The following is a 12,787-nucleotide window of genomic DNA, read 5'->3' as shown; positions in this document are numbered from 1 at the left end:
GAAAAGCTATGACCAAAGCAACTAGGGAGGAAAGGTCTGTTTTACTTACATATCCAGAGTCAGGGACCACTGAGGGAAGCCAGGGCAGAAACTCAAAGCAGACAGGAACTTAGAGGCAGAGCTGACACAGAGCCTGTGGAGGAGTGCTGCTTGCTGGCTTGCTCCTCACGGCTTGTTCAGCCTGCTTTCTTATAGAACCCAGAGCCACCAGCCCAGAGGTGGCACCACCAAAAATGGGCTGGGCCTTCCAACATCAGTCACTAATTAAGAAAATGTCCTACAGACTTATCTCCTAACAACCTGATCTTCTGGAGGTATTTTTTCAAATGAGGTTCCCTCCTCTCTGATGACTATAGCTTGTCTCAAGTCGACATAAAACTAGTGAGGACAGGGGACATCTACAGGGCAGGGGGTAGGCTCTTATCAGAGAGTGAAATGGTCACCACTGTGACCTTAAATTTGAGACTCTAAAATCAGAATGAAAATGTGTACTGTGGAAGCTCCTTGGCCTGTGTTAATTGTTGTGGCTAACATAGTGGCCGATTTCCTGGTGGCTTTTACCATGTGTCTTCCTCTTAGCAAGTTGAGTCTTAAATTCATTCCTCATCCTCAGGTGTCATGAAAATTCCCTACATAGTATCCCTCGTACTATCTCTCATGATGATTTATGCTCCCACATTAATCTGGGCTTTGATCATACAGCTTCAAGAGTCTTAGCAGAGTTCTGTTTTTATCATAGCAAGCTATGCGCCTTACAAAAAGTCTGGAATGCAATGCCGCAGTCAGCAACTTAACCCCCACTCCCTCTTCTTGGGTAGAGACTCATCTCTAATCTGGTAGCCCTACTGTGCATTTCCTAGGCTGAAATAGCAAAGCTGCCTGCTCCAGCACCACATGTGATTTGTCACTATTCTTGCCTATCTTGGTTTCTGTATTATGTAACTGAACTTGCTAATCGGGACTTTTTAAATTATCCTTTTCTTTTCTAGATCCACAGGGACTATCACACTGAGAGCTGAGGAAGCCCTTACCACTAAGGCCAGGCTCTGGTTGTAACAAGAGCCTGAAAAGTAAGAATTGTGACTTTAGTGACCTCCCAGCTCATTTGGCAGGGACTCAGAGCTAAGTCTCTCTCTCTCTCTCTCTCTCTCTCTCTCTCTCTCTCTCTCTCTCTCTCTTGTTTTCTGGCTGTTGTCCCATTCTTTCTATAAATACAGCTGTAGGAAAGGGAGAGACAGAGAACAGCTCTTTCATTTTTGGCTCAAATGTAAGAATGATAGTAAATCCATTTTATGTATTTCATTTTCCCTTGGTGCAGGTGAACGGCCAGGCCCTGAGTCAGGACTTTGTGACCAGGGGCAGCAGTAACATTCTGTCCTAGTTGTGTGGAATGGATTGTGATAACAATGTTCTGAAGAGATTTGGGAATTGTGGAGAGGAGAGATGTCAGATGTAAAGTGCTGTAAAAAGCTGGCATAATGATGCAAGCCTGTAAACTCAGCACTGGGGAGATGAAGGAGGAAAGTTCAAGGGCATGTTTCACTGCATAGGGAGTTTGAGGCTAGCCTGGGCTACAAGAGTCCCCATCTCAAACAAAGCAAATCAAACAAATAAACCAAAAAACCTACCATTAACGATAGGAAGTCTTTAATTCTATAAACAAAATTCACATCTTTCAATAAAGCAGATTTCCTTTGTATTAGAACAGTCCATACATGGCAAGGGAACCATTGACTAGTAGGGCCCCAGGATGTCAATGACCAGCACCACCATCAGGGGCAGCATTTCTATTATGACAGAGACGGGAAACAAGACAAAGCTCATGCTTCCAAGAACTGAACTAAATGACCAGGTCCCTCAAGCTGCATGGATGTAACATTCCATTTCATTTTATTCTCTTTGCCCTTGACCTGGAGTTCTCTGGGAGCCCCCACACCTGTTGAAAACCTCAAGGACTGGTTGACTGACTAGAATTTCATGATTGTGGGGAGAGATGGAATACTGCAGAGCTCCATAGCCGAAGTCCCCTAGAAGATTAGTCTCCTCCATAGTCACTTGCTACACACTTCTCTGTAAGACTTAAACATCTTTTTGACTGGTAAGTGAAACCTCTGAAATGTATTATTAATCTTAGCAGGATCACTGACTTCCAGCAGCCCTAAAGCCAAGACTGTTACAACACCTAAACCCTACAGAAGAGATTATCTTGTTCTGCTGTAGCCCACCTGTCTAATGCTTTCCTTTGTTCTGTTACTATAAAAGTTTTCATAGCATCATCCACAGAGGGCATGTCACTCAGAGTAATCTGAATTTGTGCTTCTGACCATAGTTACTCATCTTTGGTTCAGAATTAACCTATCATTTGTTTATATATCGATTTATTTATTCTTAGTTTTGAGATGGAGTTGGAGCAGGGTCTCTCTCTGTATAGCTCAGGTTAGCCTGTCACTCACTACATAGCCCAACAAGAGATAAGCACAGTGAAGCAGACATTGCTTCCTGTTGCATCTTCACTGCTTTCAACAATACCTGGAATGCAACAGGTGCTTGCTCAGGGAACACTGGCATGTTGGAGAAATGAATGAAGATCTAACACTGACTTAGGTAGGCAGTCTTTAGATAAGTATGGAACAAGCAGACATTTCACAAAGAACTGTGGGTAAATTGTAGGATTCCTCATAGTATCTACTATATGATTCTCACCAAGAAATAGGGCTAGTCTATCATATATCTCAAACACAGACCTTTGGGTAGGAGAGCCTATAGAGCCACTGAGATCCTATGTTCCGCTGACCTGGGATTCAGTAGCTAAATATGGCAATGTACCACCTGTGTGCTCTCTGATGCCCTTGCAGTGATAATGATGTCTGTCTGTATAGTCTGGGAGCTTCTTTCCAACTCTCATTGTGTACACAGTCCCACAGGACTTCTTGTCCTGTTTTCTACCATGACTCTCAAACCACGACCCAGACCTTCTAGGACTAGAATGTTCTCTCTTCTGTTCTAGAGCCTGAGTCCCAGGAGAGGACAGCTGCCCCAAACATCTTGGTATAAGCCTGGATTTTCCACCTGGGGCCACCTGTGAGAGTTGAGACCAGAATTTTTGGAATCTCACTGGATTCTCATGCTTGCCATAATACAAATGATAGTTAAAATTTATGCATTCCAACTGTGTGGCAGGTCCTAAGAACTTTTCATATATTAAGTCATCATTCTATTCATTTACAGATGAGAAATAAGGCCCACTTAGGCTAGAGAACTTGTTACTTAGTTGATAAATAACAAAGCCAGGCTCCAAAACTAAGTTCTTAACTATTTGCTTGTCTCTGGTCCCCAGCCTTATCAACTCTGCCCTCTTAGGGTTGACGTGCTAATCTAATACTTATATTTACCCCTTTTCTCAGCTCATCTGCTTTGTAGAGCTGTGTGTGAACCCCTAGCTATAGGAGAGGGTCCCAAGACCTCCCATCTAATCACAAGATTCCCCTGCAAGACTCTTTCATTCTCTAATCTGGTTATATAGATTTGACTCAATTATGAAGAAACCATAGAAAATGTGTAAAATACTTGGTCCCTTATATAGTAAATATTTGTTGACACAACAAAGGTATGATTAGTCTCTGATAACCACCTCCCATGGTTCCTGGCCAACAGAACAAGGGACACAAGCATGTAGGAACTGGGAATGCTAACCACAAGGCTGGGACCTAGCACAGTGGTAGAGTGCTCGATTAGCATGTGCAAGCCCCTGATTTTATTCACCAGCATTGCTGAGAAGACTCACTGCATATCTGATCAGAACCTGTATTAAACAACTCTAACTGGGCTGCCACGCTTTAATTACTGAGTCTGCCCTTTATTACAGTCTGGGATAGACTACCACAGCTGTGTTGCAGTCTCTTGGCTGAAATACCGATGGCAAAGTGACTGCGACTAATATATCAGAAATGTTGAGGATCCACTGATATTTTCTTCACAGAGCAGAGCCGGGAAAAGCTCATTCTACACTATCGCACAGCAGTAGCCAGACCACGAGAAAAGTCATTAAAGTAATTCTTAAATATACATGAAACCATGACTAATGTGCAATTATGCCCCAAGGCAGGAGTAAAGTATGGCACATGTATTTAAAGTTCAAGTCAAGAGTTTAAAATAACAAGGAAACCTTGGTTTATCTGATTTCTTGTCTTACTGCACACTAAAAGAGAAATGAAGTTTTTCAGTATGCAGACTGAAAAAGGGAAAGATTTCCTCAAGTACATGATAATGTCACCTCATGATCCAGAAAGGCATTTAAACAATTCAGTAAAAAGCACAGAATCATCTGTCACCCAAGAAAACAGTTGCTCCAGAGTGCCATGGTGTTTTGTCCCCTGGGATACATATCTTTTGACTGCAACCAAAGACTTTTCTAGAGACTTTGACCACAACTGAAGTTCAGCCTCTAGAGATCCCCTTTTCCTTTTTATATGTTAATAGTCTACATGGAAAGCTTAAGCCCCTGTCAGGAAACATGGGAGAAAAAAGCCCAAATAACCGCAACTGCCTCTGTAACCTGTTGACAAGTGTCAGGTGCTTAGATGTGTCTCCCACTAAGTTCTCCTGGGCACCAGGTGGTGTTTTCATTTCAAGTAGTTACAGAAATCATTAGGGGGAGGCAAGTGGAAGGGAACGGAGCCCCCAAACCAGCACTTGCTCTGTCTCCCATTCCCACCTCTTGAAAGCAGTCGGCTTCATGAAAATCTAGCAGGCAACACCTTCAAATTTATTGCCTGCTATGAGTGAATGGGAAATAAGTCCCGAAGCTGTTTTTTATAAGATTACCACATTTGATAGCGACTGCCTCAAAAGGTCTAAAAAGAAATTGCTGCTATTCAAACATATATCCTGTCTCCCAAAAGTATATTGTCTTTCTTTGGTTCACATTCATCAGCTCAGTTTTGGAAGTCTGATTGAATTTTGAGGTGCCGTAGTCTATAAAATAAAAGGATGTGGTCATTGTCTCTGAGGTGGTTATAGTCTGAGGAGGGAATAGACTTTAATAAACCAAGGTTGTTGTCCACTTTTGTAAGCAGAACAAGAATTACAAAGAAGGTGCTGTTTATAGAAGGACTGAACCTGGATGGTCTGGATGTCACTGGAGGCTGGCTAAATAGTTTTAAAGGATGGACAGGGCAGGTTTTAGACAGGCAGGCAGGCGGGTGATGGAACCACACAGCCTAACACAAAAGACACATGAGAGGCCATTGATACGTAACTGTCAAATGGATCGAATAGCAGAGGGGCAGAAGAAAAAGATTGAGGATGCCTTCAGTTCTTTTAGTTCACATGGCTGGATGGTGTTGTCACTGTCTGAGATAAAACAGGAGGTAATGCAATCTCTATCCTCCAATCTATAGGACCAATGTGGTCTTACCTTGTCTCACAGAGCCAATTGCTTAGAAGAAGGTATTTGACCATGCAGGGCCTGTGAGTTTCCCTTCCCCAGATACATGAATGAAGCAATAAAGAATGGCTGGGTCAGCGGGCATTAGAGAGCTGAGCTATGGTCAGAGAGAATTTCTATGGAGTTGGTGCTGAGTGAGGCAGTATGGAGGGAGCAGAGCATCCATCGTTAGCAGAGCAATGCATCCTCCTAAGGAAAGGCAGAGGAAGGAGGAGGGCAGGGAAGCAGAAAAGAAGGAAGGGTTGTGAGCCAGGCCCTTGGGGCCAGGGGAACTTAAGGATTCTGCCCCAGATATTGTGAGTTGTTCTTCCTACAATAAGCCCATTTTGTCTTTAGTGTTCATGGATTTTTGTTTCTTACACTCACATATATGTGAAGGTAGGAGAGATGGACTCATATAATACACACACACACACATGTATATATACACATATATGTACAATTTGAGTTCTTTTCTAGATGGATGGTAACAGGTGATCTAATACAGAAGCCCACTTTGAGGTGAGCTATGGGCATATGTTGCTCCGGTTTCTAAGCCTTTCTGTTTCTCTCAGCTTCTAAAGCAGTCTTCTGATTTCTTCTACTTAGTAGGTGTGATGAAGAATAGTAAATACGAGGATCATTATTCCTGTTTTACAACAGCACATTGGAGACAGTGGTAAGAAGGTAGGTCCCACCGGCACCAATCCTGGCCCCCATGCCTTTCCTCCCACGTCTGTAGTGGCAGTAACAGCACTAGCAGCTTCAGAGAGGGTTTCTGGAAATTCCCAGATCACTCTGTGTTCCTGGAGCCACCGCAAAGGAAAGCTTCAGGAATCAAACAGTACTGTGGGCAGAAAGGTGGGAGTGAAGCTGCCTTGAAAATGGATTTGCATTTTCTAAACCATGCTTTGAACCAAGAATACCCAAGGAACTGATTTTCTGCCTAGCCTCTCCCTTTCATCTTCCCAAGCTATAGTATACCCAGACTTTTGTTTTATTTTCAGACAGGATTTCACTAAGTTGCCCGGAGTGACCTTGAATTTGTGATCTTCCTGCTTCAGCCTCACAGGTAGCTGCTACTAATTACAAGCCTGTGCCACCAAGCACAACTCTCCCTTACATCTTCTAGCTCACCATCCCCCAGAGGAGTCATGGAATAAAGGCTGCTGGGCTGTAAGACAGACGCTATCAGGAAACTGTCTAGAAATCCCTTGACTTCTCCAACTCTCAGTTTTATCCATTTATAAAAAGAGAAAGCAATATGGACGGTGCCAGGGAGTGACTAAATCAGATGATAATGTAAAAGGGTTTTAAACACACACACACACACACACACACACATACACACACACACACACACACACACACACACACACACACACACACACACAGAGGACCATAGTCTTGATTGGTTGTTATGGGTATTTCCTCTATACTGGAAAAATGGTTCACTCTACAGGGATTCCTACCATGCTTGTTGGTTTCCTGGATCACTCTACAGGGACTCTTACCATGCATGGTAGATGCCTGGACTACCTAAATGTTTCACTCCATAGGGACTCCTTACCATACACAGGGATGCATAGACCACCTGGGCGGGAAATGTGACAAATTGCTTATGAGACCAGCACCTCCCTCTGGAATAGTCAAGTTAAAGCAGCCTCTAAAATTCAAGGCAAAACCAAAGACATTTGTTCAATTCAAGTTCTACAGGACATTACCTATAAATTACCCTGGATAAATTATGATGGAAGAACACATTTTTCCCCATCTAAGAATAGACACTTGAAAGAAACACCTTTATCAATTCAACCTTGATATTTTGTCCAGTATCTCCATCACTTGATAAAAGTTTGCCTTCTAGGACAATAAAAAAGCTTTGAATTACAGCGTATTTAAACACATGAAATCTCATAAAAAATAAAGACAAACACAATTTGACTTTAAAATACTAGAAAGTTGGTGTCTCACCTCTGTTTCAAAACTCTTTGGTCAATGAGTCCATTATCAAGGTTTTCAGCTGGATGCAAAGATGTCTGGTCCCCATAGCTGGTGGGACTAGAGTTCTCTTCACGCCTGTAGTAAAGCGGAAGAGCTGTGTGACTGTCATGGGGTGTTAAATAGAAGCAATAACCACTGATCTCACGGTGTTTGTAGGGGAAGGCTCAGCCCATCTTTATCCTTATCTGAACTTACATGAGGCTCATGGCTAGGAACATTAATTGCAAAGAAGAGCCCATGCACCAGTTCACTTCAGTGGCTTCTCTATGCAGTGGCCTGATGCTAGTTCATCCTACTATCTTCATCGGCCCGGCAGAGGGGTGTGTGTGTGTGTGTGTGTGTGTGTGTGTGTGTGTGTGTGTACATCAGAAATCAATTAACCTCAGGTGCCATTTCTCAGGAGCCTTCCACCATGTTTTATTGTGAACTGGGACTAGCTGATTTCTCTAGGCTGGCTGGACAGCGAGCCCCAAGTATCTGCCTTTCTCCACCTCCTCAGTGCTAGGCTTGCAATTGTGTGCCGCTATACCTTACTGCACTTTCACACGAGCACTGTGTAGTGCTCTTGTGTCTTCATGCTTACATAGCAAGCACTCTACAACCAAGCCATCTCCTCCACTCCCAATCTGGCATGTTTTTAAACGGCATTGAAATAAGACTTTCCTTTACAAAGTGATGGCCATAGCAGAGTCTGTCTTTCTCAGTTAATTTTCATACAGTAAAAATGAGTACTTAATGGTGTCAGGTCTCTCCTTGACCCCCTACTATTTTTAAGGGAAGTTTCTTATTATCCTGAAATCTTTTTGTCTTAGAACTACACTCCATCACTTTCAAGTGAGGAAACCCAGAAGCCCAGGAAACTTGCTCATGGCCACAGGCTACACAGTAGTAGTGACAGAATCTATACTGTTCTCTCCATTCAGTGATTTCTCTACCAAATGCAATGAAAACAACAATCAAAAGCATCTGCAAGCCACACATTCCTGTTATCCGTGTAGCTCTGAATAGGATGTGTCCTGTTCAGATGTTTCTCTGCAAAATAGTACACCAGGAAATCACTGAATGGAATTTTATTCAACTTAAAATCCATTTGCTCTCTCTGAACTAATTCTATTATAGAATTTTAAGAATGGTCCCAAAGAACCATTTATTCTATATTTCATCTTACAGTTGAATAGGCTCAAACTAAAAGTAGTAAAAAGCCAAATAAATGCTCAAGGTTAGATAAGTAGCAAATAGAGCAGGGATCTGAAATCACATTTAGTTGCATAACTGTAGGGTGATATCAAGTTTCCTGTCATGATTAAGCATTTTTCTACAAATGGCATATATTCATATCTGCTTGGTATTGTCCTCAACTGACAGCACACTCTTTAAGTACAATGTGCTTGGCAAATATAACCAACAGGCAATTTGTGATTTCACACAAGAATTCTTTAACCTAATCACAAGATGACACAAATCCTTAAAGGAAGTTGGGAACTTGCTGCATGGAGCAATAAACTCACATTCATAACTCTCTGGGCTATCAGGATGCCCAGACTTAGCTACATTTGAAATGAGCGTTCAAAACTGGTTAAGAAAGCTTCATAATTATTAGCAGAGGACTATGCTGGTCTGGTAAAGGAAGCAAAGATTTGCCCCGAGATCATGGTGTCTCATAGTGTGGATTCAAGTAGTGAGGAGTGTGATCACTTTCTCAACATGCAGATGAAGACACAAGACCTCCAACACAAAAGCAATCCAAGTCGCCAGTAAAAGCAGGGCAGAAGCCCCGAGCTCTTGGCAGTCCCACCAGCTCTAGAGCAGTATAAGTGGATTTACAAGCTGCCAGTTTTCTTCTGAGCTGTGCCCAAGGAAAGATCAAATTCCAGTCAATGGGGAGGGACTTCCAGCTCACAAGTTCTAGCCACCCCAAAGTGCTGGGAAATGACATTGCAATCTCTTTGAAAAGCCCCCCCCTTTTTTTGCTTGAGAGGATTAAAAGGTTACAATGTGAACTTCACAAAAAGTCACAGACCCAAGACCATGCTGCAACCATGTTTGGAAGAAATCCTCCAAAACAATCACTTGCAAAAATTTTCAGTCTGACTTCATTTATACTTATTGTTATTATTGTTTTAAAAGGCAACTGAGCCCAATTCAGCCTCAAACTCATGGCAATCCTTCTGCCTCAGCTTCTCAAGTAAAAGAATTACAAATCAACCACACCCTACTCTTCAGTCCAAATGTAAGACTACATGGCTACTTGTCCTAAATAGCTAAATAGACTAGAAATCAAATTACTTAAGCCAAGTCTCTCTAATGTCATATTGCTTATCAAGAAAAAGAGAAATAGTTGTAATTACAGGCCTAATTTCAGGAAAGGTAAAACTAAAGTGATGCCATCAAATATCCCATCTTAATTTTTTTAAATGAATGGTGAATGTTCAATAGCAAATATTTAACCTTAAAAGTCTTGACAAATCTTAAATATGGAAACATTAAACCAGAGTGCCTGAAAGCACAGTGAGGTGAAATGAACATTTTAATTGATGAATTTTGTTAACATTCCTTTAGATCAAAAACTCAGATGTAAAAACAAACAAAGCCACACTCCAACCTTAGAGACTTTATCTGACACCATGAATTTTCTACACGATTTCTCCACCATCCTGTCACAGTGTTCCATATTTTATGGCTAACTCTAAAAGATTCATGAAACTCAATTGTGGCAAAGGGATTAGCAAATTCTATTGTGAAGGTCCCAGAGAAGAGCATATAAATTAGTTAGCACAGAGAGACCTAATCCAATAAACACACATTTGAACAAACAGCTTGGGGCAAGGCAAAGGAGCAGCCACAGGTCCCGGTGGTAGTCCGGTTAAAGCAGCTCATTCCCTTTCCACACTTAACACATGCAATTTTACTGTTGGCTCCGCATCAGCTCCAGCAGGAACTTTTTGCCTGCAGGATTGCCCTAACAACCGCAGCCAGTGTTTAAAGAACAGTGGAAAGAAAAACAACCAATCCTGACACAATTCCTCTTAAGAGTTAGTCAAATATTAGAAATACTGTGCACACCATCTAGCTGAAAATTGGCTCCAGTTTTGCAAGAGCTTTGATGGTTTGCTACAAGGCAAGAGTCATGCAGAAACAGGGGACAAAAACCAAGCCTGTCCACCCGTGTACTCACTCAGGGGCAGCTTGAGCCAGGGTCAACAGGGATGTCTCTCTGGGACCTCCAGTGAGCTTCAGCCATTGATTGCTCTGCTTGTATTTCCTAATGAAGTCCATCAGAACAGCCTGGTGTCCAATTTTCTTTACTAGTTGCTGTATCATCCGATCATTAAGAGCCAGGAGAGCGGCTCCACTGACTTCTTCCTCTGGGAAAAAAGAACATTAGCTTTTATATGATTTCCCAGTAAAACATGGGCATGGAAAAAAAGATAAAACTAGTTCATGTATTTAAAGGCTCCTCTAGGCCTGTGGTGGCAGTTACAGCATGATCTGTCATGGCTCTGATAGTGCATAGTTCCGACTTGATGTCTGCTGCTAGGAAATTACCCGATAAAAACTTTTTGTTTACACATTAACACTCGTCCAATTTTAACAACCAAAAGAAATAGAAAGTCTTTGGGGGGCTATTTTTATAATACCTCCTACTTGATGCTTAATACTGGCACATCCCACACTGTATAAAACACACGTGATGATGTAAGACAAAAGACACACACAAGTTCTGTAGCAAACGTAACTCCTAAGAGTTTGCAATTGTCTAGGAATGATATTCTCTTCCGAGGGTGCTAGCTACACTTGAAACTGCCCCAGTCCGTAGGAAAGAGATGGGGTTTGTCAACCGAGCAGCTGTTTTTCCACAACAGGCAGACACTAGTAACAAAAGCAGCTTTCACAACAGAGGGCACCTGCACAACTGTATGGCTCAAATAAAATTCACTGAAAGAATAAACAACTCACCTTGAAACCTGGGGACCAGCTCACCTAAGTTTTTCTCCACCAACCACTTGCAGACTTGATCAACTGACCACGTTTCCATTGCCAGATTCTTGTCAATAACCTGTAGAATGAAAGGTGAGGCCAGCCTTCCTTTCTTCCTTCCTTCCTTCCTTCCTTCCTTCCTTCCTTCCTTCCTTCCTTCCTTCCTCCCTGATTGTTGGTCCTTGATTTTTTTAAAAAAATAGTCACCTCTCTACTCTGCTACACTCTTTTCAATACTTAGCTCTTAAAAAATTAGTTTTTTTTTTTTTTTACAATGTACACTTGAAAGTTGCTAATAAAACAAATACTTGCTTTAAAGGTGGATCTTCTCCTATTGCCTAGTCTCATTTCTCCACCTTCTCCTACTTTATTTCCACAGGCGTCCCTCAGTTTGACTAACAGACAGCCCGAGCATACAATGACACCCAATGCTACACCATTAACACCCAGGTTTCTTCACAAAGAACAGAAAGGTGTGAAATCATCAGGAAGTGGTTGACGTTTACAGAGGGGTGGGCAGGGGAGAAAGGGAGGACGATCAGATAGAAGCCTGACTGAGAGCTATGAGTAAACCACGATGGCTTAACCCCTTGCTGCTCCCAGCTAGGAAAGGGTGCTAGCTGGGCGGCGTTGGGTTAGCAGAAGTCAGTGGCAGCTTTCTCCGGGGAAGGTGACTTCAAGTATCATTCTCCCATCTTTCCAGTGTTCCTCTCACATATTCCATTACATTCTCAAATGGTACCAAACACTGTTAGAACTGCTAAGACAACTAGTGGTTTTTAGTTAGTTGGGCTTATTTAATACTAGAAAACAATTAAAATGCTAAAGTGAAAGAAGCAATCCCAGAGTTTGCAAGGTACATTCTTAACTACTCACCAACTTGGCATGCCACCAACCTATCCTACCAACTTTCGTAAATTTCCCATTTTCTCAAGGAAGGGTCTTTGCTGCCTTTATAATTCAAACCAGGGGATATCTAAGGAATTGATAGAAGCAAAAACACAATCCTAAAATGCTTTAACCTTTCACCATTATTTCCAATGTTGACTTTTATTCCAGATGATTTATCACTTCCCTGTATGGTACTATTTTGTAAAGACAAAGGGAAAAGGTCCCCTTGGTTGGTGGCATTGGAACAATGGGGAAAGATAAGAAATATGTATTAGTGTTTGCGTTTAGATTTTATTTTGGAAGTTTTAAAAATAAACATTTTTGCTTATGTATGTGTGTGTGTTTTCAAGTAAGTAATAGTTACCAACACCAGACTAAGAATGGAAGAAAAAGCCGGGCGTTGGTGGCGCACACCTTTAATCTCAGCACTTGGGAGGCAGAAGCTAGGTGGATCTCTGTGAGTTCGAGACCAGCCTGGTCTACAAGAGC

At 42.0% G+C, this 12,787-nt stretch overlaps 1 protein-coding gene across 2 annotated transcripts in view; it reads right to left on the bottom strand.

Moving 5' to 3' along the window:
• Samd3 (sterile alpha motif domain containing 3) overlaps positions 1–11,465 on the bottom strand; it is a 35,218-nt gene extending 23,753 nt beyond the window's left edge. Inside the window, exons 1-3 of one of the 2 annotated variants that reach the window (XM_035439080.1) lie at positions 11,387–11,465; positions 10,605–10,794; positions 7,400–7,531 (exon numbers count right to left, since the gene is read on the bottom strand). In XM_035439080.1, coding sequence (XP_035294971.1) covers positions 7,400–7,531; positions 10,605–10,794; positions 11,387–11,465 — 401 coding nt within the window. The remainder of the gene's footprint in view (positions 1–7,399; positions 7,532–10,604; positions 10,795–11,386) is intronic. The other variant, XM_027402886.2, reaches the window with a different exon arrangement.
• Between the last annotated feature and the right edge of the window lie 1,322 nt (positions 11,466–12,787).

Source organism: Cricetulus griseus, chromosome 2 (genome assembly GCF_003668045.3).
Source record: "Cricetulus griseus strain 17A/GY chromosome 2, alternate assembly CriGri-PICRH-1.0, whole genome shotgun sequence".
Lineage (NCBI taxonomy): Eukaryota > Metazoa > Chordata > Mammalia > Rodentia > Cricetidae > Cricetulus > Cricetulus griseus.
The sequence above is the reverse complement of the archived record's forward strand: the minus strand, read 5'-3'. Positions and strand labels throughout refer to the sequence as shown.